Source organism: Equus quagga, chromosome 4 (genome assembly GCF_021613505.1).
Source record: "Equus quagga isolate Etosha38 chromosome 4, UCLA_HA_Equagga_1.0, whole genome shotgun sequence".
In the NCBI taxonomy this organism is placed as follows: Eukaryota; Metazoa; Chordata; class Mammalia; order Perissodactyla; family Equidae; genus Equus; species Equus quagga.
This window is the reverse complement of record NC_060270.1, coordinates 138,930,099-138,954,435: the sequence shown is the minus strand read 5'-3', so window position 1 is coordinate 138,954,435 and position 24,337 is coordinate 138,930,099. Positions and strand designations below refer to the sequence as shown.

The 24,337-nt window shown below is 44.1% G+C and overlaps 1 protein-coding gene across 3 annotated transcripts in view; it reads right to left on the bottom strand.

Annotated features, from left to right (window-relative positions):
* PARD3B (par-3 family cell polarity regulator beta) overlaps positions 1 to 24,331 on the bottom strand; it is a 915,243-nt gene extending 890,912 nt beyond the window's left edge. For all 3 annotated transcript variants that reach the window (XM_046658143.1, XM_046658144.1, XM_046658145.1), the window contains exon 1: positions 24,077 to 24,331. In XM_046658143.1, coding sequence (XP_046514099.1) covers positions 24,077 to 24,196 — 120 coding nt within the window. In that variant the 5' untranslated portion in view covers positions 24,197 to 24,331. The remainder of the gene's footprint in view (positions 1 to 24,076) is intronic.
* Positions 24,332 to 24,337: the final 6 nt, after the last annotated feature.

The window sequence follows — 24,337 nt, the reverse complement described above, 5'->3', positions numbered from 1 at the left end:
ACCAGCAGTGGCAGAAAGTGCTGGGGATCAGCCAGTGACAGAACAGGCATGCAAGCAGTGACACCCAAGAGCAGAAGCCAAGCGAGAATGCTGAGCTCCAGACTCTCTGACAAAGAGCAGAGCCAATGATGGCACAATAAAAGGCAGAAGGGCAAGCCTGAAGGACAGTGACCTTAGCACCCGAGGGCAACTAGGGGCCACACTGACGGCATGCCAACCAGAACAATGAGAGACAGGGAGCATAATCTCCTAACAGAGCAGAATCCACCACTTGTTAAGTATTCACCATGAACAAAAACCTGCATTAGCTGAGCATGTGGCGGGGGGGCGGGGGGGAAGGATGTACATTATAAGGATACATCCAAAAAAAAGAACACACAAGTGACCACCTATTCTACCATGATGATGGCTGAGACAGGAGATCATCCAACCCCTCTAAGTCTCAATGACATCTTAGGTGAGATAGGAGAGAAGGACAGCCCCCATCTCAGAGGCCGTAGGCATCAGATGAGATAATGCACACACACTGTCTGCTGCTGAGTAATGCTCAAAGGATGTTAGGAATTATCAACACCATTGCTGCCAAATCAACGTCACTATCATTATCATGCCCACAAAGGAGCGAGCCTACAATCCAGGGGGAAAGATAGCAAGAGTGAAAACCAGTGAAGATAAGGAAAGTTTGGGGACTGCAGAGTGTGGAGACCTGGGTCACTTTCAGGTCTCTCCTACTTCTCTCTCCAGCATCACGTTTGAGGTAAAGAATGACCCAGGACGGAGAACGGAACACCAGATTGGATGGAACAGTATGGTGACCAGCCAAGTTAGGCTGTCCTGGTCATCTACGTCAGCACATGGTCTCTGTGGTTTTATCCACAAATTACTTTTGAGTCAATAATTTAAGGCAGCAGAGAAAGCTCAAGTTTCTAAAATTCCAGCTCCCCAAGCAGAGTGGTCATCTCTGACACATGATGCTTTACAGGTGATGTGCACCATGGGACAGAATTATAATTTCCTACAAGGGGGTAGGAACCATATAATATCTTTACCTCCATTGGCTGGCAAAGTTTTTGACACATATGGCAGCCAATGAATACTGGCCACATGAATGAATAACTGAGTTTATGATTTTTATGTCCAAAACTGAAACAGCTGTCTGGAGCATCCACCTATTTAGCTGAGTCACTCAGAGGTTCAAACTACCAAGGTACTGTCAGGAAAAAATATATGCTTACTGTGTTTACAGAAATATTTCTGATAAAAAAATTAAATAGCTAAATATCTGTTTTAACTGGCTTCTGATGCACTGTCTTGAAACATAGGTTAAACATCCCCATTCCCTTTACCCACAGGTCAGACTTACGGCTGTGAACATCAGTGAACGCCCCGAGTCAGAACCTAAGGAAGGGCTAGGGAGCTACTGAGGTGGACAGAGGCCAGCTCCTCCCACGATGAGGACGGGCTCCCTGGGCTCTTTCCTCCCCAACTTTCCCCTGAACAATACCTGCTGCTCTCGCTTCATCACCACTGTGTGCACCGTCTTCCTATTCCTCCTCCTTCAAACTTCTCATTTCATCCTCACCTGTCTCTGGATCCCATAGAAACTAAATGCAGAAGCCAGGCATCCCACATCATGGAAGGCTTTCATCTCAAAAATCATCTCTAGTCAAGAAAAGTATTCTTTTCCTTCTGGCCAGAAAACCGACAAAGCGCTTTGTTCTCTACGTAACCAACCACTCTCACTTCTGAACTCTTGACGTTATTTTTCGTTCCCCGCTCCCCAACTCTGGGGCACTCTTCTGGATCCATGAGGTTATTCAGAGACTGACCTCTGGAATAAAAGTTATATGACGAACCAACTCCTACCCATTTTTCCCACAGCGGAACACTGTGACGACCCTTTCCGTCACCCCTACATGTTGCCACAGCAACAATAATTACAAACACTGTCCTGTCTTGAATTAACCAATTAAAATAAAATACCATAGGCCTAAGCATTTATTAATTCATGTTTCAATATTTCAGAGTTCATTATAATTTGATTTGAACAAAAGTTTATGCTCCAGCTACTCCTTCGCTCGTACGCTTTATTAAGCGTTTTCTGTAGGCATCGTGCTATTTAAGGCATGAGGATGGATTGAAACAAACAAGCAAACAGAACAAGACAAAGCATTCTGCTTTCAAGGAGGTTACAATCTAATTAGGGAGATGAGTTATGTATATCTCAGAAAAATTCATTTCCAAAACAAATTAAAGATGCAAACAAAATTTCAAGGGCTTAACCCTACTTAAGTGGGGTTGGGGGGTTGCTATTATGAGGGATTAGAGCTCAGAAGCTGTTTGTATGGAAATATACAGTGTTCATAGTAAATGAGTCATCTACTCATCATGCTTCATCATAATGGGCCCCTAAAAGACCACTCCTTGGCAGCATGTAGAACTTAGTACTTAGAAATGTATACTTGAAAGTAATAAATCACACACTAAAAACTTTATGGCTAAAGAGGAGCGTCAGAAATGAGCTCCTCTGCATCGGAGGTCCTGAGAGTTAGGGGCTTTGCCAGGGTTTCCGAGCTAGTACATGTTCGCAGAAGACCTGGGCTACACCCAGGCCCCAGACAGCAAGTCCAGGGCTTTTCCCAAAACCCCACGTGGATCTATTTGACTGTCCCTGCCAGCCAGTCTAAGTTCATAGATTTTCTACTCTAAATATTGCCTGAAGTAGTAGAAATAAAGTACACAGAAATCAGCGCTAATACCAACAGGATTTACGCATCATTATAGCAGCTAACTATTTGATCTTCCATTGTTCCCACTTCCAGTTCACCCTGTCCACTGCGCCCCAGTCAACCCACCGCAAAGAGGGCTTTTCCACATCATTGTCTCTGCTTTCCCTTGCCTTTGGAGTGAAGCTCTTATCCAAGCAATCAAGGATCTTAATATTCTCGAGAGAGGTTCCAAAACCAAAGCATTCTCACCGACCTGTCCTCAGAAACTGACCCATGACTCCAACTGGATGGACCTCATCCTCATCAGGATGACAAAGAAGCCGTCAGGCTTCACTCTACCCACTGGTCTGGCCCGGGCTGATCACAGAAGGAGGCACAAGGTAGTGTATTTGTCTTCTGAACATCACCCCTAACAGCGAGGCATGGTCTGGCCATACCTCATAAACACAGCCAGATTCTTTACGCTTCCCACCTGGGCCACCTCTTGGGAGTAATGAATTCACTGAATTTACCAGATACTCTCCGGGGGCAGGGCTTGCCTCACTTGGAGTACAGATGTCTTCCATCACACTGGGACTGGAGCTCCTCGCTTTACCACACATACTCTGTGGCTCAGGAGTCTTGCTCTATAAAATCTCACCCCCTCCAGACTTTGCCTTCTCAGAAGAGGCCCAATATTTTGACTCCATCAGCACTGATCACCTGACAAGCCTCCAGCCCAATGGTCATCCGAACCACTGCTCTGAGTGTCTTCAGCCCCATTATAAAATTGACCACACACTTCAAAATGTCAACTCAATAGTCCAGGCCCAAACGTGGGAAAGCATGGCAAATACACAGGAAGAAGGTTTCATTTTTACGCCATCTTGACGATGCTTAATATACTGATCGTTGAGGCTGCAGCAGTAAAGGGCCCAAGATGAGCATTCCCACATTTAGGCTCAGCTCCCCACTTCTTGCACAAACTTGTACTTTTCTTATTGCGTTCTCACTCCCCTTCTCAAATAGTTTTCATCATCACTGCATAGAACAAGTCAAAGTAACGTTCAAAATTGTATTACTCATAATGTTAAAGCCAAAGGGGAAAAAAACTAGAATTTCTCTCCAACAATTTCTAGTTACAAAGACATATACTAAATATCTTCTTATACAACTATCTACCTAAATAATATGGCCACAACCAAGAATGCCAGACACACCACCTGAGACTGTCTGCCACATGAATGTAGGATGCTCAGTCTGTGCAATGGTACACAGTCCACATTCTCCCATTAATAGTCACATGGATAGATATCCATGTTGATTACTGTTCTATTACACACTTCGTCTTATCATTTCAACCTATATGTTAGTACGTATATACAATGTTAAACATTTATACTATACAAATCTACACTCCATGAATCAGGAGTTTAAAAAAAGGTATTATGATTTTTAAACAGCATCTAAATCACAGCAAAGAGATGTCTGACTATAAAGAAAAGATAAGTGATCACCACTTTTGTTTTTTAAAAAAATAAGATATGGACTATACACATGGAGACAATTAGTGATATTTAGAGCAGCTCTTTTCAAGAAAGCCGAAATATGTAAGCTGCACAATGAAAGCACAACAGGTGGGGCTGTCACTGATCTTAGGTGAAACTTGATTGAGCACCCCCCCTCCCAAGGAACAGCGGATGGCCAGTGGAAAAAGCAAGTACTCTCAGTTAAATGTTGATGTTTTTAGTATGTCGTTTTAAACAGTGATATATTTGGGCATCAAAATACAAAATAACACCTCTAACTTCTGTTGTAATTTTTTTCTTTAATCAAATTCCAATCATTTCTTGTAATCTTCTAATCCAATAGAGACTGTTTTGCCATTCTGCTGTTCTAAGCACACAAATAGGAGAATGCACCAAATGCCAACTGACATTCTAACAATATATTGAAAATGTTTCAAGTAAGTCTTGGAATTGCTGCTTCAGAGATCTCTTTTAACTTCAAGATAGATATGTACATCCTCCTTAAATTATCTTTAAAAAATATTAGGGGCCAGCCCAGTGGCATAGTGGTTAAGTTTGCATGCTCCACTTTGCTGGCCTGGGGTTTGTGGGTTTGGGTCCCGGGCATGGACCTACACACTGTTCATCAAGCCATGAGGTGGCAGCATCCCACATACAGAATAGAGGAAGATTGGCACAGATTTTAGCTCAGGGACAATCTTCCTCAAGCAAAAAGAGGAAGATTGGCAAGAGATGTTAGCTCAGGGACAACTTTCCTCACCAAAAAAAATATATATATATATTAAAGAAGATTAGGAACAGAGTTAAAATATTTCTGTTATCAGAAAAGTACAATTTATTCCTACCCTCTATCGCCAGATCCTAAGTAGGTTCCCAGTCAACGACAAAACATTCTTCTTTCCCAACCTTAATTCCATGGCAACTGATTTGTTTGTTATTTCTTTTTTTCAAAAGAAAAATTCATCTTGGATGTAGATTGTCAAAAAAATATTTTGAAGTTCATAGTAAATAGGTTCGTAGACCAAGAGAAACAGCTTTTACTGATCTAAGGAAACAGTGCCTGAACTCACTGTGAACGTGTTTCCAGTACTACTCCTTGGCATGCAGTCCTCAAAGTGAGGTGTATGAACCCTGGGGGGGCGGGGGCGGGGGGGGGGAGTGGTTTCAAGGCCTGTTAAGGAGGGCCACAAGGCCAAAACTTTCCCCCAAGTAATTCTAGAAGGTTATTTGCAGATTTTGTCCTGTCACAAATTTACAATATGTTAACTGTTTTCAAAAATTATTTCTAGTGTCCAAATATATCAAACAACTATAAGTTAGAAATTAATATTTCATTCTAAACTAAAAGAAAGTTTATCACTTCTTTATATTTAAAGATTCATCATTGGTTTTAAAGGGGAAATTAGATACTTTGCTATTATAAATGTGGCTATTAAAAAAAAACTGGAAAATAAATGTTGGCAGGAGTGTGGAGAAATTTGAACCCTTGTACATTGCTAGCAGGAACGTAAAATAGTGCAGCCACTGTGGAAACCAGTATGGCAGTTCCTCAAAAAGTTAAACATAGAATTACCATACAATCCAGCAATTCTAGCATATGCATTCAAAAGAATTAAAAGCAGAGACCAGAACATACATTTGTACACCTATGTTCACAGAGCAATATTCAAAATAGCCAAAAGGTGGGAGAAACCCAAGTGTCCACCAATGGATGAATGGACAAACACAATGTGGTGTCTACATACACTGGAATATCATTCAAACCTAAAGATGAAGGCAATTCTGATGCACGCTCTAACACAGATGAACCCAGAAGACAGTATGCTAAGTGAAAGAAGCCAGACTCAAAGGACAAATACCATACGATTTCACTTAGATGAGGTACCTAGAGTAGTCAGACTCAGAGAGAGAGAGGGTGAATGGTGATCACCAGCGGCTGGGAGCAGGAGGAGGAGTTGTTGTTTAAAAGGCATGGAGTTTCAGTTAGTGAAGATGAAAAAGTTCCGGAGACGGATGGTGGTGATGGGTGCACAACAATGTGAATGTGTTTAGTGCTCCTGAACTGTACACTTAAAATCGGTTCAGGTGCTAAATTTTATGTTATGTGTATTTTACCACAATCAAAAAAAATCCAACATATAAAAAAGGGGGGACCTGCCTCTTCAACCTACCACAGCTGCACTATCCACGTTCAAGATACGAAAAAATGGTGAAACTGACGCACCAGAGGTCTCCGATTCATGGAAGGGAAGAATCTACCAAAGCGAGGCGGGGAGGGGGAAACTGGGTAAAACTGTAAATAGACAAAAATACGAAAGTTATCTTTTCCTTGTCCTTAATAGATATTAGTAATTTACGTCATTGTGTCTTATGCAACAAAACATTTTCAAATAGTTAAGTTGTAGCATCATCTTGAAATCACTAAGAATTTAAAGGAATAGGAAGCGAACATTTTTAAATGCAGACATGATGAGCACTTTAAAAGCCAATTATTACAGCTTCTCAAACTAGAAATGAAAAAGTTGCTGGAGCACCTTATAGGGTAAGCAATTGTATTCCATTAGCTGGAAGAGCGCACACAATAACCGGGACGTAAGAAAACCTTGTACAGTTGACATTACTGAACGCCTGCTGGATGACAAGTCAGTTTAAAAAAAAGTGCAACAAGGCCACTTTCCAATGATGCAGGAACTCCTCAATAAAGATTTGGCTGCAAGTGTGAAGACTGAATTAATATCCCACCTGCAGAACCGCACCTTTGCCTTACAAATGGATTAATCTAGAGACGTGATTGAACTTGCTTTTTCTTTTGTATGAGGTGACTACTTGGTGCTTATACTGATTGAAGATGTTTTTAATGTGACTCCCTGACAATAAACAGTGGTGCTGAAAAAGTCAACGTGCTGAATAAACTTTCTGGGATCTCACGGTTTATCCTTGGAACAAGTAGGTTGATGCTCGTACTGCCAGTGTAAAAGCAAGTTGGGGCCAGCCCGGTGGCGCAGTGGTTAAGTTCGCGTGCTCCACTTCAGCAGCTGGGGGTTCGCTGTTTGGATCCCAGGCACAGACCTACACACGACTCATCAAGCCATGCTATGGCAGCGTCACACATACAAAATAGAGTAAGACTGGCACAGATGTTAGCTCAGCAACAATCTTCCTCAAGCAAAAAGAGGAAGACTGGCAACAGATGTTAGCTCCACACCAACCTTCCTTGCAAAAAGAAAGCAATGGTGGGTAAAACTGCTGGTGCCTTAGCTTGAATCAAAGCAGTAAACTGTATTAGTAGTCATCGTGTTCTCTGCTGCCACTCATCTGCACTTAAAAAAGGGCCAGTTTAACTTTAGAATGCCCTTGATGGAGCAATAAAAATTGTATTAATTTTTGACCTTTTATTTCTCATCTTTTTGACACTGTATGTGAAGAAATAGGAAGGACAATGAAGCACTTCTGCATCCTGACTCACGACTGTCACCTCAGGGAAAAGCACTCCTGAGCGAATGAGCTGGACCAACTGGTTTTTCATGGAGCACCGTTTTCAGTGAAAGAAGGACTGACAGACAAACTACAGTTATGTATATTTGAGCTTTTGGGGAGATATTTCTCAAAAGCAAAATGATGTGAACCTGGGCATTGCACAGAAAACAAATGACAGTATTTGTTGCCAATGATACAGCAAAAATTAAAATTTTAGAAAACTTGTACCCACCACTGTGAGCTTGATAGCTTCCCAATACTTATACCCTTCTGAAGAAATGGAGGGGAGTATCAATGTACGAGGTTTTTGAAATTGTGAAGTGAAATGTGTCAACATTTAGAAGGTTAGCATAACTCAGTGACCAATGTTTGCCAAATGACCAATGTATGATGTTAAAAGATCATGCACAGATAGAAGATCTATTCAAAGTACAGCACAAACCAGTGAATTGCAACGTAGCAGAGTATGCAAATTTCATTGCAATGATTTCAGATTCCCCACTGCAACTAACCTTTAAGTAACCACCACTTATGGAGACATCTTTCCCATGATTATTACGTTATATAGGATTCAGTCTTGCTAGCCAATGCTAGCTTTAGAGATCCTCCTCGCTGGCTTGATGAAGTAATCAGTCAGGTTGGGAAAGTCCACATGATATGCAACTGCAGGGACCTCTAGGAAAAGAAGGTGACCTCTAGGAGCTGAGGGTGGCCTCCAGCTAGTAGCCAGTAAAACCCTTCAGTCCTACAGCTGCAAGGAATAAATTCTGCCAACAACCTGAGTGAGCTTAAAAGCAGATTCTTCCCAGTCAAGCCTCCTGAGAACGCAGCCTAGCTGGCATCTTGATTGTAGCTGGTGAGATTCTAAGAAGAGGACTCAGCTAAGCTCTGCCTAGGTTCCTGACCCACAGAAACTGTGATATAATAAATGTATGACAAAGAAAGGAAGACCGAAACAAACATCACTCGTTGGATTTGCATGTAGTATACGAAAAGCATATCTACAACTACTGAAAAAACAATGTTCCTCCCTCTTCCAACTACATATCTATGTGAGACAGGATCTTCTTCATACATTTCAACCAAAACAACAGATTGCAACAGACTGAATGAGAAAGCAGATTTGAGAATCCAGCTGCCCAAGAAGCAAACATCAAAGAGACTTACACAAAATGTTACACAGTGCTACTCTCCTTACTAAATTTTTCTTTTGCTTTGAAAATATAGCTATTTTTCATGAGAATAAGTAATCTTGACTTGTTATGGGTTCATTGCTATTTTAAATCAATTAAATAGATTTTTAATTTCTCAGTTTTAATTTCTAATATGGTAAACAGAAATAGGTATAATCCACATAAAAAGCTCTTTCAGATCCTCTAAAATGTAAGAGTGAAAAGGGGTGTTGGAAACAATAAGTTTGAGAACTGTCACAATGTTTCTATTTCCTTTGCTCTGCCACATGAATACTCCCCACTCCTTTCTTTCATTTATCTAAATTCTATCCATTTTTCCCATTTAGCCATTCCAGCCTACTGTGAGCTCTCTCGCTTCCTAACGCCAGAAAACTACTCTGGCACCTGGTTGTTGCTTTCTTCCTTTTCAATATGTACACATCTCTCCAATTGGACTGTGAAGCCCTGAAGGAAAGCAACTGTGCTGCATGGCACATGACAGGTGCTCAAACACACCCACCTGCCATCTCCGTGGCTAACTTAATTACAGACTGGATAGGAATGCAAATTCATACCAGCCCCTTCACCAAGCTTCAGTCAATACGTGACGAAGCGAGACCACCAAGGGCATGGGGTGGGATGGAATTTAGGACAAACACACGTCTCAAAAAGGCTACCTGAAGAGACAGACAAGAACAGGCACAAATACCAAAATGTTTATGTGGAAAAGGTAGTTAGTAAGTGATATCAGACCATAAGACCTCCATTTCTCAAAAAAAAGAAAGAAAAAGAAAAAACACAGAAAGTTTTCCATGAACAATTTCGAAGCAAAAACTTGAAGAATATAGAAAGTAACATTTTGGGGAAGGCAATGGGGAAGCAACAGAATTCCCCCAATGTTTCTTATTGCAAAAGAGGGGAAAATTCATTAAACTGAATAGCAATTCAAAAATGAGTTGAATTATCCCCTGAAAAGATCTGTTAAGGTCCTAACCCCTGACACCTGTGAAGAGGGTCTTTCCAGATGTAACCAAGTTAAGCAAGGTCCTTAGGGTGGGCCCTAATCAGATGTGATGGGTGTCTGCATCAGAGGAGAAGAGGTGCAGAGGGAAGACAGCCATGTGAAGATGGAGGCTGAGACGGGAGATACACTGCCACAAGCTGAGGCGCGTCTGCAGCTACTAGAAGCTGGAAGAGGCAGGAAGGCTCCTCTCCCAGAGGCTTCAAGGGGAGCATGACCTTGCCAACCCTTTGATTTTGGACCTCTCGTCTTCAGAACTGTGAAAAAATAAACTTCTGTTGTTTAAGTCACCCAGTCTGTGGTACTTTGTCATGGCAGCCCTAGGAGACTAAGACCACAATACAGAGAGGGCCTCCTCATCATCCAGAGGAACATTTCCAAGTAGCCCTCCCCACCCACAGGCAAAAGTGGAGCAAAAGAAAGAAGATCTCAATTGCAAACCTAGTTGCAGCGACCAAAAAAACAATTTTTTTTACCAGAAATTTCTGAACTGCAGTTAGATTTTTTTTTAAGATTCTGGGAAAATGTCTCTGCTCAAACACTGCTGTCAAAACTCAAGCCCACTGAATCTCTACAAATGTGCCTATAAAGACAGAGAAAAGGATTATTTATCCATCTTGCATTTCCTCAACTCCTTGCTACAAAAGGAAGTAATCCAGAACCTAATATTTAAAGTTATCAATACTATTACTATGTCATGATGAAAGAAAAACGGGATGACAAGTAAAACTCCTTCAATTTCTTCAAGATTTTATCAGGCCACACAGACTTCTGGGCCAAGATGACTCTTAGCTTACATGCTGGCCATTCACAAGTCTCCAGATTCCAATCTTATCTATTACACACACAGGGCACTTGGCATTATAATCCAAAGAAAAATTCCTTTAGACACTTATAATACATACTTGATGCTAGGAATTGAGCTTTCCTAATTTACTTTACTCAGCTTCACACTTTATCTCAATCCATAAAACAATGGGATCCTAGAGCTGTGGTGATTTCCAGAGTCGCCTGACCTTATGACCCGTCCAGTGTCCCCTAAAAGTCAAGTAGACCCAGGAGTTTTCTAACCATTGACCGTAACCCATTAGTGGGCAGTGAAATCAATTTGGTGTGTCTCAACTACTTTTTTTAAATGAAACAATAGGATAAAAAAATCGGAGGGTATCATTCATATTAAGGGCAAGTACCCTCATGAAACTTTTATTTCAGTTGTGTGTGTGTGCTGTGGGTACTGGGTCATGAAGGAAAAACCTATCATTACTGTATTTCTCAGTCCAGATCTTGGCAGGCAACAGATGGTTCACTGAAATTAGGCACTTAGGAGTTTAATACAGAAACTATTCATGAAGGGAAACAGGAAGGGTAGTGCTCAGAACAGTGGTGACCTTGCCATCATCTAGGACCAAGGGGCCGGGGAAAGGAGTGGATGCTGACACAGGGGAGAGAGGCAGATGGGAAGGCTTGCTGACAAGGAGTGATGGCCTTTAGTAAAGGAGGCAGCCAACCCACAGGGACCTGGCAGGTTCCCAGGAGCTGAGCACCATCCATTCTCCTGCCGCCGCCTCCCCATTACTGACTCAAGCAGAAGCCAGGGACAGAGACAGTCCACACTGCCCAGCCTCCTTAGTCACAGCAGAGCCTGGAGAAAGGTCATTAGTGGGTCTGGAGGGGCAAACATATCCAGCCACCAGGAATCTCTATCAAAAATGTCTGCAAGCCATCGACATAGTCCATACATTCATCGACTTAGTCCATACATGCATCGACTCAGTCTGACCGCTTTTATGTCTGCACAACACGTCTTTTCTACACCTGCCCTCAAATCCCAATCTCGAATCAAGGCTCTAATCCAATGGCAAACAACCGATGCAAAAGATTAGCACTTTTGTGAACTCATGATTTATGACCTCAGCCACGTCCTCCACAGTCCCCAGCAACGCCTTCATCTGTCCGTGGTCTCCCCTTGCCTGTCCCTATCTACGGGGCTCCGTGAGGGCACAGAGCATGTCTGACTTGTTTGGCAACCCTAGGCTTCGGGGCCTAGAACACAGCTGTAGCACTGAAATGTCTGTTGAATAACATAAATCTCAGGCTGCTCCCTCCCCTCCATTTCCACCCACAGCTTCCTCACCACATCCAGTCAACTCCCAAGTCTGATTACTTTGCCCCCCAAAGCTCAAAGCCCATTTCCTCTTCTGCCTCAATCATCTAACCTCCACTCCCACAGCAGGGACCTGGGCCAGTTCCTCCACCTCCAATCCTAGCTCCCTCTGTCTCCACCCTCCAGGGCAACTGATACAGAAGGCAAATAGAACATCACCACCCAGCCCAGAAAGGTCCTTGACTCCTCAAGCTCTTCAGCGCTTCATAACAAAGGCCTCCTGGCTTTGACCAGCCTTTTTCCTGCAGCCTCATTCTCCACTACTCCAGCCCACAAGCGCCCTTGGGAAACTTTCCGTAATCATATCCTCTTCCCCTGCCCAAAGAACCACTTGTCTATCTTCAGTCAGTGGCAGGCTGCTTCCCCCAGACCCCTCTGCTGTCCTAGCAAATGTCCATGCATCCTTCAAAACCTGCCCGGGTATAACTCTGAGTGAACCCTACATGACTCCCCATCTCCCTGGCTCCAAGCAAAGTCAACGTGACCGCGCCCTCTGCCCATCACCCTTGGGCTCCTCTACCACCCTGCATTTTGTTTATTTACATTGTTCTCTCTGCCCTTTGAGTCTTGGAGCCTGATGGGAACAGGAAGATGCCTTATTTTATTCTATACCCCGAGCACAAAACACAACGCTTGACCAAAATCGCTCTCTAAATCTTCTCAAGTGACTGAAGGGACATTTGATTGTCAGTTGCCACCGATGACTGAGGCAAAGCAACCAGTACTTGGGGGTCTGACTAAGGCCTCAGTGAATACACGACACACTCTTTAATGTGATGTAGATGGGGTTAAGAGACTGCAGTTATTTCTCATCATTCTTAACTCAGGTACCCCACTATCTCTGCATCCCTTCGCCAAAACAGCCCACTTAGACCTATAAAGAGGAAGGAGTACAAGTTCTATGTGTATATCCCTTGTCAAAAGCCTGTGTTTGCTTAGAGGTCACTCTTTCTAGGGTTGATGTCTCTATAAAAGAATAGTGGCAAAACTTACCCTAAACCTCTCTAAAAAGGTATCAGAAGTCTCTTACTGGAGCGCCCCATAGCTCTTAATTTCTGCCTCAAAGGGAGCAATAAAATGGGTCTGATTTTTCCCATTTCCCATCAGCGTGGTTCTCTGGTCTTGCTGATGGTGGCTTAGCCAAGAGTTGTGGACGTGTCTTCTCTTCTCTGCCATCATCACCAAGTGGGCCCCACCAGCTCCTCCTCCAGGGCCTAGGATCACCGGCCAGGTCAATAACCTCAGCCGAGGCAGAGGACAGGAACAGTACAGGGCATATTTATCTGGATGATACTTGGCACTGCATCTGACAGAGACTAACGGAGACTGAAGCCTTTTTACCAGCCTATCTCTTGGTATCTACAATTCCACCTCGTCGCAATCCAGAAAGTGCAATCCAGCAATCAAAAGAATGGGTGAGCCCAGAGATGGCAGGCAGATCAAATTTGGCAGCCCCTGAGCACAGATACCATGTCTTTCAAAAATAAAGACTGCACCCAAATCGAGATAATCCAGAATTATTTTTAAAATCAACATGAAATTAATGAATAGGACACTGAACATCAAACATTGTTCAAATATGAGACATCACTGCAAAAATCTTCACAAAGCAAAAACATTATGAAGTCCCTTCATTCAAAATCTACAGCTACAGAGCACTGGGTCTCAAAATCTGAGAGGCGAGTCAACCCATCAGAATTGGAAGCTGTTATTTAAGACAATCAACGTAGCAGATAAAACGGCCCGCTAAACTACTGCCGACAAATGTGGATATGATGAGGTATTTGAAGATAATCAAGAGAAAAGTTGTACTTGGACTTTTTTAAAAAACTGTATCACATATAAAGATTTCAAACTACAAAACATTGTGTTGAATACAAGGTCATTCTCATTTTTATGAAAGGAAATGATGTGAAATTTGATACAATTTAACAAGCATTTATGGCACATACTATATATCAGATACTGTGCTAAAAACAGGGATAGGAAAATAAAAGCCTCATTCTTTGTTCCTGAAATGTTCACAGCACAGTGGGGAGACAAAATGATTGCAGGACGTGGCAGAGCCTGGCTAGTCGCTCTCCTATATCCTAGCAGACTACATTCCCAAGCCCACCATATCTAGACAGCGCACACGGCTAATCTCACCAGTGGAATACTGACACAAGTGATTTCTGCCACTTCCAGGCCAGGCCCCAAATCTCCCATTGCATCCTGCACACTCTTTGCTCATCAGTCAGCACAGTGCAGGGATGTAGAGAAAACTCCAAGGCCACAGGGAGTCAGAGGCCCCACCCCCACCCAGAAAGAGAACCATTTGCCAGAATAAGCCACTGTCATTTGAGGTTGTCTATAAAGTTAGTAGACCCTGGCTGAAAGACAGTATAAAGTAAGATGTAGTTTTCAAAAAAAAAAAAAAAAGTATAAGTGTGGGGAGCTCTGGGAACACAAGCCCTGGGAAAGGGAGGGAGGGGCTTCCTAGGGAACAAGAAGCTGGAGATGCATCCTGAAGGGTGGGTGGGGTTTACCTGGGGTGGGGAAGCATGAGAACACTACATTGCATGTAGGAATTTAAAGGAGATACAAGGATAGAGAAGACACTGAACAGGGAGCAAAATCTGGGTTTTGACCTAAAAGCAATGGGACCATCTAAATATTCCCAGCAGTGTTCCAGACACCATCAGATGCAAGGCCATAAGGTTAAGGGTCTGCTGCAATTCCCAGTAGAAGAAATGAGAAATGGCACAGCTTTGGGGCAGACAGGAGGAAGCAGATCTAAGAAATATCACTTATAAGCATCAAAGGCATTTTCTGACCAACCAGACATGTGGTGGCATATGAGGAAGGAGAAATCATTAATGGATGAAGGATTTCCAGGTTTCTAGCTTAGAGAGCCAAGTGAAGGATGGCGGCAGAAACAGAGACACTGGCCACAGGAGAAGGAAGACAAGCAGATTTAGAGAGAACAGGCTGGGCTTGAACTGCCTGTGGGTAGTTCATCGAGGTGGGGAGGTCCAGAGGCAGGTGGATGTTGGAGTCTACAGCAAGTTCAGGGCTAGAGGTGTGTATGTGGGGGTAGCTAAAGCCATGGAAAGGATGGGATCCCACTGAGAGAAAGGCCAGAACCCTGAGGCACCAGAACACATTGAAATAGTGTTGGGAGCACTTGCAAAGACTGAGAAGAAAGAGATATGATTAAAAGTCCTGGAAATCTCACGAGAAGAGAGAGTTTTACTTATTTTTTTATTTTTTTAAAGATTGGCACCTGAGCTAACAACTGTTGCCAATCTTCTTTTTTTCTTTCTTTCTGCTTTTTCTCCCCAAATCCCCCCAGTATATAGTTGTATATTTTTAGCTCTGGGTCCTTCTAGTTGTGGCATGTGGGATGCCACCTCAGCATGGCCTGATGAGTGGTGCCATGTCCGCACCCAGGATTCGAACCAGCGAAACCCTGGGCCGCCACAGCAGAGCGCACCAACTTAACCACTCAGCCACAGGGCCGGCCCCGAGAGAGTTTTAAAAGGTGGGACATGATCAAAAATACAGATGGAAAAGTAGGCATGGGTTTTAGCGACCAGATCTTGACAATCTCATTGAGAGCAGTCTAGCTGGGGAAGGTGTGACAACCAGGGTAACCAAGTGGTTGGTGAGGCCTTAACAGAAATATTATCTGACTTTCCAAAAATCCTCCTCTTTAAGCTCATACACATATTTTTAGACTCATGCAAAGAGAGTAAAACGTGAATGTGTTTGTAATAAGACCAACGGCTACATTAAGAAAGCATGAAAACCCCTTAGGGTGGCCCCTCAGGGCCTTCGCAACTTGATTCCAGTCACCCCTTGCATCACCACGCCTCCCCGGGCTCTGCCCAGCTCTTCATGACTCCCTCACCAAGTTGAGGCCGTCTCACTTTGTTCCTTCTACTTGGAATGCCTAACCTCACTTTTCCTCCCAGTAAATTCCCCATCATCCTTCAAAACAGCTTCAGTGTCTCCAGTTTCAAAGAGCATTCCTTGTCTACATTGTATCCCAGTGAGTAGACCACTGGAGCAAAATTGGCTGATTCACATGTGTGCCTCATCCCCAGGAGGCTGTGAAACTCAGCAGAACCAGGGTGGTGACTGGTTAATCTTCACATTCCTATCACCTAGGATAACATTGTGACCCGATACATTGGTGCCCCACCGCCTCCACCCCCAAGAACTAGACCTACTGTTATTCAGCTCCTTGTATAATCCTCTCCCTTGAATCTGGGCTGGAGCTGTCACTGGCTTTAACTAATAGAACATGACAGGAAACATCATGCCAGTTGCAGGTCTGAGCATTAAGAACATCTGGCAGCTTCTGCTTTCGCACCCTCTGGAGCCCTGAGCTGCCAAGTAAGAAGTCTAGCTCCTCTGCTGTAGAGGCCAGGGGAAGATGATCCTGAGACTAACACGAAAGGGAACCCAGGAACCCAGCGACAGCAAGAACTGAGGCTCCAGACAAAAGCCCCAGTGAAGCCATTGCAGCCAGCCCCCAGCTATTGAAGCCATCCTAGCTGGGTCACCACACATGTGAATGAAGACACCAACCCTGAAGATCCCGGACCTAGGAAACAGCACACTGAGCCTTCTCCACGTACTGTTAGATGTTATTTCAAGCTACGTCATTTTGGGGTAGTTTGTAACAGAGCAAGACATAAATGTAACAGACAACGATGGACACATGGTAAAAGAACTACTTATTCTACAAGGAATTTATTGACAGCCTGCTAAGTAAGGGGCATTCTTGTAGATGCCAGGCGTTCAGGAATGACTAAAATGGACAAAGGTCTCCACATTTACTGGACCAACATTCCAATGGGGAGAAACAGACAATAAAGACGGTTGAAATAAGCAGTACGGGAGGGAGGGATGAGTTCTGTGGAGAAAAATAAAGCAGGAGAGAGCAATACAGAGGACGGGTAGAGGGTTGCAATTATTAATAGTGTGGTCAGGAAGAAAGGAACAATCTTTTAAATGGAAAAGATGAGGGAGCCAGACACGTGGATCAGAGGGGAGAATATTTCAGGCAGAGGAAACAGCACATGAGGTGACAGCCTATCTGGCATGCTTGAATAACAGCCCGGGCACCAGTGTGCTGGGGAAGAGTGAGAGGGGGTGGAAGCCGAGGTCTGAAAGGCGAGAGACACTGTGTCAGGGTTCCAAAGACCACCCAGGGCCAGTGACGCACTAGGAGGACTTCCAGGACTCAGCACACAGGCATCCTCAGCTATGACTTTAATATAACAGTGGGACACACCGCAAAGGCAGCAAAGGGAAAAGGCGTACGGGTGAAGCTGGGGAAACTGGGCACAAGCTTCCAAGGGTGCTCCCCTGGTGGAGGGGACACACACAATTCCCTGAGCAACAAATTCCAACACACGTGAAACAGTGTCTACCAAGGTGCCTCATTAAAGTCTCAGCATCTGACGTTTTCACTGGGGGCTGGTCAAGTAGCCAAGCATGCACAAAAATTCCAGACCCCAGAAAAAGAGCAGGTGCTCAGCATAAACCATACCATTTGCATAAACAGTTTTGGCACAGTGAGCCATTCTTCTCAGGGAACAGTGGAAACCCACACAAATCCGAGTTCCAGGATGCCAGTCAAGAGCCAGCCTTGCAAGGAGATCTAAGGACAGCAGCCTCAGGCCTGCTATGTTAACTTCTTCTGCACAGGCAGCCAGGTCATGGAGCACCTTACAGGCCATCTGGGAAATGGGAGCCACGGAGAGATGGATCTTGAAGACGAACGACATGACCTAACTAGAACTGCACTCTAGCTGCCGGGTTGAGAAGAGACTGAACTGGGGTGAACAGGGGCAGAAAGAGGAAAACTAAAGTCCAATGCGTCTTTCCAAACCCCAGCCCACTAACAGAAAAGAGTGTGAGAAGTGGTCAGATTCTGGGTATATTGTGAGAACGAAGCCAACCTGATTTTATGTGGCTCATAAGAGGAAAAGAGCAGTCAGGATGATTACGAGGATTTCTGGCCTGAACGACCAAAAGCACAGCACCGCCATTTAATGAGACGGGAAGAGTGTGGGAGGCGTGAATCTGGAGGAGGGCATCAGGCTTCTTTCTGGGACAGGCTGAGTGTAAGACGCCCACCTGCCATCCAAGCAAAGGCGTGAAGGGGAGGGCTCTATGCAGGGTTTGGAGTTCAGGGGGGAGATCCGGGCTGGAGCTACACAGGTGATATTTGGACCCATAATGCTGGGTGAGCTCATCAAGCAGCGCCCAAATCTCACTGAAAAGCCCAGCTTGGTGTTCACCACTCCTTGTCAGCCCGTCATCCATCCAGTACTGAACATGGAGGTGGTTGCACCAAGGGTGCAAGCGGAGGCTGACCTCCACCTGTTCGAGAACTCAGCCAGTTCTTGCTCACGTCTAGGTGGAAGATTTAAGATTTTAAAGGCTCTCTCTACCACTTGTGGATACCCAAGAGGAAATGAAGCTCCCTTTCTGATGGCAAAGTTCTCAACAGAACAGAAGCAACATGTCTAAGAATGTCAAGTTAAGGATTGCCTGGGGTCTGAGCTCCAGATGAGCGGTTTCCGAGAGCAGCTGAGAGAAGCCATCACAGGAGCTTCAGACCCGAACCATCCATGGAGGGAAGTCACTTGTGACTATTCAAAATTCAAATTAAGAAAAATTTAAAATGCAGCCCCTCAGTTGCACTAGCTACATTTGATGCATTTAACAACCATCCGTGGCTAGTGGCTACCCCATGGGAAAGCACAGATCTAGAAGATTTCCGTCATCGCAGAAAGGTCTACCGGGCTGCAGTGCTGCAGACTTTCCTAGAGAGACTCAGTGCTCTGCATTCATAACAGACTCCTCCGATGACTTTATGAAGCAATCCTCTCGGAAAACAGTTTCATAAAAATCTGACATTGTCATTTGTCCAATTTCCTCAAAGAGAACCTATGGCACAGAATGCCCTGGCAATGAACACCTGGTTAACTAAGCCATGTCAGCACAGTGCTCCAAACTACAAGTCAGGGCTGTGGCTCCAGCCCACAGGGAACAAATCACTTACTCAGACAAAGTAAACTGCAGCCCAAACACGAGTCAGCAAACCCTATCTGTAGGTCACTGGATTATACACAGACAGGGTGTGTGTGTGTGTGTGTCAGAGGAGAGAGAAGAGGCGGTCCAGGAGCAAAGAGCAACAATGCATTAAGCAGGTCCTAAGTATGAAAAGAACAGAGTCAGAAGTTAAGCATGAGGATAATAACTCGTACTCACTGTGGGGGAGGTAATAATGGAGACTAGAGCATAAGGTTTCCTTCTAAAGAGAAAGAAGTGTCCTCAGCTCTAATGATGGTTGTTATGTGGGGAAATAAAGCCCAGTATCGTCAGAGCTTCGGATTTGCTTTTCCCCAAAAGCAGCCAGAAATCTGGATTTTTGCATGAAATCTCAAAATATTTAAATGTGACAACCAAGTCAAAATATAACACTGAGCAGAACTAAAAAACCACATCTGTGGGTCACAGCAGGCCCCACGAGCAGTGGGTGTGCAAACTTAGAGGCTGCTCAATGCAAGTGGCAGCAACAAAACCAAGCAAGGAGCATGCGCCACGCTGAGGGTGGGTCAGGCCTGTGCACACGCTGGGCAGAGCATCCAGCCCCCACTTCAGGGGAGGGAGAACTGAGCAGGAGATAGCGCACTCCAACCAGTCAGCGCCCAATCAGCGGAAAAGCATCCTGGGAATCCAGTGTGGTCCTAGTTTATGTACACAGGACCCTTGAAATCTGGCCATAAGACATCAAAAGCTGAAAAGTTCAGGAATGCAAGACTTCTAGCATGCTGAAAGGAGGCTAGTCCCATATAGTATCATACAAGATTCTTGTTACTGTACAGATTCTTAGATTCTGATCCCAAAAGGAATCAGCAAATGGAGTTGTTTCTCTTGTTCAGATCTGAGAAGCTGGTCTCAACTTGTGAAACAAATTATTCAAGATATCTGAATACAGAAGAGATTCATTTTGAAAAGTCTATCAATGGGTTTTTTTTTTGCTTTTAAGAAAAAAGATATTTTCATACACAGATCCACAAATGTGCTTCTTAAAAATTCCAGCATACCTACTATCCCATAAGCTCAATGTTCATATTGTCTCATTCATTACAACTCTTGAACACACTGCACACTCTCGTTACTAGACTAGCCTTTCCCTATTCACTTCATCTTCCGTGTATGTGTACATGTGCATACATATATATGCACATATATAATGAATGTTCAATTTAATCAACTATTTGAGCCCTGCTCTGAGAATCCATTCAGGCTAGGAGTAGAGGGACAGTCGCTAATAACAGGTTGGTCTGTAGGTGTGTAAGACAGTATCTGCCGCCAAAAGAGTTTAAAATCAAACAAGTTCAGTGATACCAAAAGATGGTAGTAGATTAATGGTCCTCAACCCTGGCCAGGAATTTGAATCATCTGGAGGACTTTTCAAAATGCCTCTGGCCAGGCTCCACTCCAAACCCAGTGAATAAGAATCTTGGAGAAAGGGAGTCAGGCATCTGTACTATTTAAAATACTAAAATTAGAGGTAACTAATGATCAGCCAGGGTTGAGAGCACCTGCAGGATATGACTCAATTACCCATTCACCTACGACAGGTAATTGTGACAATAAATTTAGCTAAATACTCAACGATCCTCACCTTGAATACTTAAAAAGACAATCTCCTCTCCACCAACTACTTCACTAAATTGGACTTAGAGCCTGGGACGCAAACTACCAGGATCCAAAGCCAAGCAGCCCACAATTCTTGCCCCCTAGGTCAACTCAACTCCCCAGGACAGTTCATCAAATGGCAGGGAGCGAGGAGGCAGCCGGCCCCCAAAGTCCCAGACTTCAGAACATAATGAAAGCCTTCCCAAAGGTCCCTGAGTTTCTTCAGCATCCTGCCTCCTCCTGGCTTATCTGATGCTGATTCAGCTGGTTCCCCACATTCCACAAACACCAGTCTTCTTTGTTTCCTCTCAGCAGGAGGTGAAGACTTCTCTGATGCTGCCCACAAAATCCAGAATGGCCTCCTTGGGCTTCACTTACCCTCCCAGCTCTCGAAACCTCAACTCTGTCCTCAATTTTGGAAGCTGCCTGTCTCTCATCTCAATTATTCAGGGCCCTGGAAGAAACAGGCTTAACTTACATTTATGTTCCTGCCAAATCTGTTCCTATGCAGCACTCTCTACTCGGATGTCTAAGAGACCTTGCCCAATTTTTTCCATTTGTAATAGGACTAAGGAATATTTTTCATACTTCGAAAATCCTGCAATATTTGGCTCAGAAATTAGACTTCTCTCTGTAACATGTAGACCTGTACTGTAAAAGATACAATCAGGAGGAATTTGTGGATGTCCCATCTCTCTGCGAGAAACAGAATTGCTATCTTCAGGTTGATGGGTTATTGTAGCAGTTTGTAGATGGAAGTGTCTTTTTAAAAAAATGGTAAAAAATAAATAAGATGGGTAAATTCCCATGCATAATAACCTACTGAGCTGTGTAGTTAATGACTGAGAGTAAGGACCAGAAGACACAGTTCCTGGGCTCAAATCCCAATTCTACCACGCACTAGTCATACCTCTGTGACTCTTTTTCCTCTAATTGTAAAATGGGGATATGAGTACCTACCTCATGGAGTAAGTCATTTAATATACGTCAAGCTCCTAGAACAGTGCCTGCACACAGTAACCACAATTCACGGTAGTTGTTATGTTATTATTATTCAGCACAGGGCTTAGAACCTTGCTGTCCAGGGAAACAAGCCTTTTAAATCTCTTTCACTGATTTAAAGACAGTGGATTTATGACAAATTGTTTTTCAAATTGAATTTTGACATTTCTGGTCTTTTCCTATTATTTTCAAAATTCAATGGATAAAAGCATGGAATTTGTCAGAGTATTTCTTGACATTTTAGTTCCATTAGGGATATCATTTAATATTAGTTAAGCCTTGTTATGATTACAATACTATTTAAAATGAAACTATGGGGAAGGAATATTTTGGGAGGGGAAAAATATCACTTGCCACTTATTAAATTGAGATTTTAAAAGCCAAAGAAGGGAGGGAGGATTTATAAGCTGCAGGTGACCTTTAAATGTCACATTCGCTAATATATAAATGTAAACACAAAAAAATGTAATGTCAGGTAATAATAGTAAACTGATCAATACAATTACATTATGGGATCTGTGATATTATAAATTATGCTTTCAGTCCAGAATATCAATAGCTTCAATAGCTTTTTAACACCTCTTAAGATCAAATTACAATGCATTAAATATTGCCTAGTTAATTCCCTGTATGTTATTTATAAGCTTGTAGCTTACTATTACTTGAACAGCTCCATATACTAAACTTCCAAACTTATGAGATTTTAGGACATGAATTATTTTTAATAATGAGTTAAAAATAAACATGTTTATCCTTTCCATGAGACAATCCTTCAATGAGATCTACTTTAATAATTTGTCTTGAATAACGATCTTACTATTAACCTTAACTTACTTTCAGAAGTTAGTGTAATATGATTTCAAGGACAATTGGTTCCTTCTGTAAATCGCAGTTTTTAACTGAATTACACAATACAAACAGCATACACTATTGTAACAATGGAAAAGACACTGGGGTAGATACTCATACAGTTTTATAGGCCACTTTGACTGTTTTCAGTCCTCTACCTAAATTCCATTAGTAAAGGGTTCAGCTTTGGGGATCATACTCAGCATATTAACAGACCTGTCACTACACTCTTCCCCAACTCTTGACTGTTCAAGGTAACATGCATGTGTATTCATCCAGAGTAGAATGTTTTTTCATGTAATAATTCTTAGTGGAGGCACAGAAGATGCAGAGATTTTCTTCAATGCCTCAACTATCTATTTGGAAAAAACAGAATTACTTTTATGCCTTGGATAACCTATAAGACATTAAAAGAAACTACAAATGACATCTTTCCATCACTAAATTGGCCAAAACTATTTCTACAATTCTCACAGCATGACAAGAAATATTAAGAGACTCATTGGCCTCGAAAGCCAGAGTTTACGACTTGTCCTGTTTGAAGAGGATTGGGGGCATACAAGACGTTCCATCTGAGTATCAAAAAAATAAAAAGTGCTCTTCAATACCTTCGTTTAAAGGTTCCATTCAAGAAGACAGAGGCCCAGTATGTCACCCAAACACCTGGGACGAGTTCTAGAGTCCCACTAGGTCTTCTCAACATGCCCTGAACACTTAAAAATAATAGTCACTTAATTTTTACTTGTTTCTGACTTCAGGGACAGAGCTGGGGACAGCCTTTGTCGTATGTCACCCAGGACCTGACACAGCCCACAAATGTAGTAAATGCTCATAGAATGTGTGGGGTTAAACACTCAAAATGTAGACCGGTTGGCCTAAGCAAACAGCATCCTTCCACCTGAGCTCCTGCCCAGGTCACCCAGGGAGACCGGCTCGCGGGGGTGAAATTCCAAGGGCCCCATCAGTTATCACTTCCGAGTATCTGTTACTTGTACCAGTCAACTTTCTAACTTCAAGGAGCAGAAGTGGGGCGGGCCTTGGCGGGTCCAAAATCACACCTGAGGCGAACAGCACCTTCAAGCGTGCCCTGGAGAAGCGCTGCCTCCACCAACTTCTAAAGCGGCGCTTCTCACACTCAAGGGTCCTTCCCACCCCCTGGGAGCCTGTTAGGAGGCAGACGGCGGCAGTGGGCTTGGACCAGGGCTCCAGACTGCGCCTTTCTAACGAGCCCCCAAGTGATCCTGAGGGTGCGCTTCCTCCCAGCCCCTAGAGAAGCAAGGCCCACAGACGCCCAGAGACACCCAGGTCACTTAGATTAGCAGCACGCAAAAGTGGTGGCCCCAGGGAGTGACAAATCGAGCCGCCAGCCGGGGGCTCCGCGTCCCCTGCGTCGCCGCCCGGCCTGGGGCGCCTGCAGGTGCCCTGTGCGCCCCCCGCGCGCCCACCTTCTCCCGGGTCCGCAGGTACCGCTGCAGCGCCTGCTGCGTGAGCTCCCGGACGCGCAGCTGGCCCTCCTTGCAGGGCACCACGATGCCCGTCCTGCCGAAGCACACGGTCACTTTCATCCTGGCCGCGCGACCACGCCGGCCCGGCCGACAGGTGTCTGGCCTCGGGTGCAGCCGGGCTCCCGGGCGCTGCCGCGCGGGCGGGCCTGCAGACCCCGCGGGCGGGCGGCGCGGACCGGGGCGGCGGCGGCGGCGGCCCGG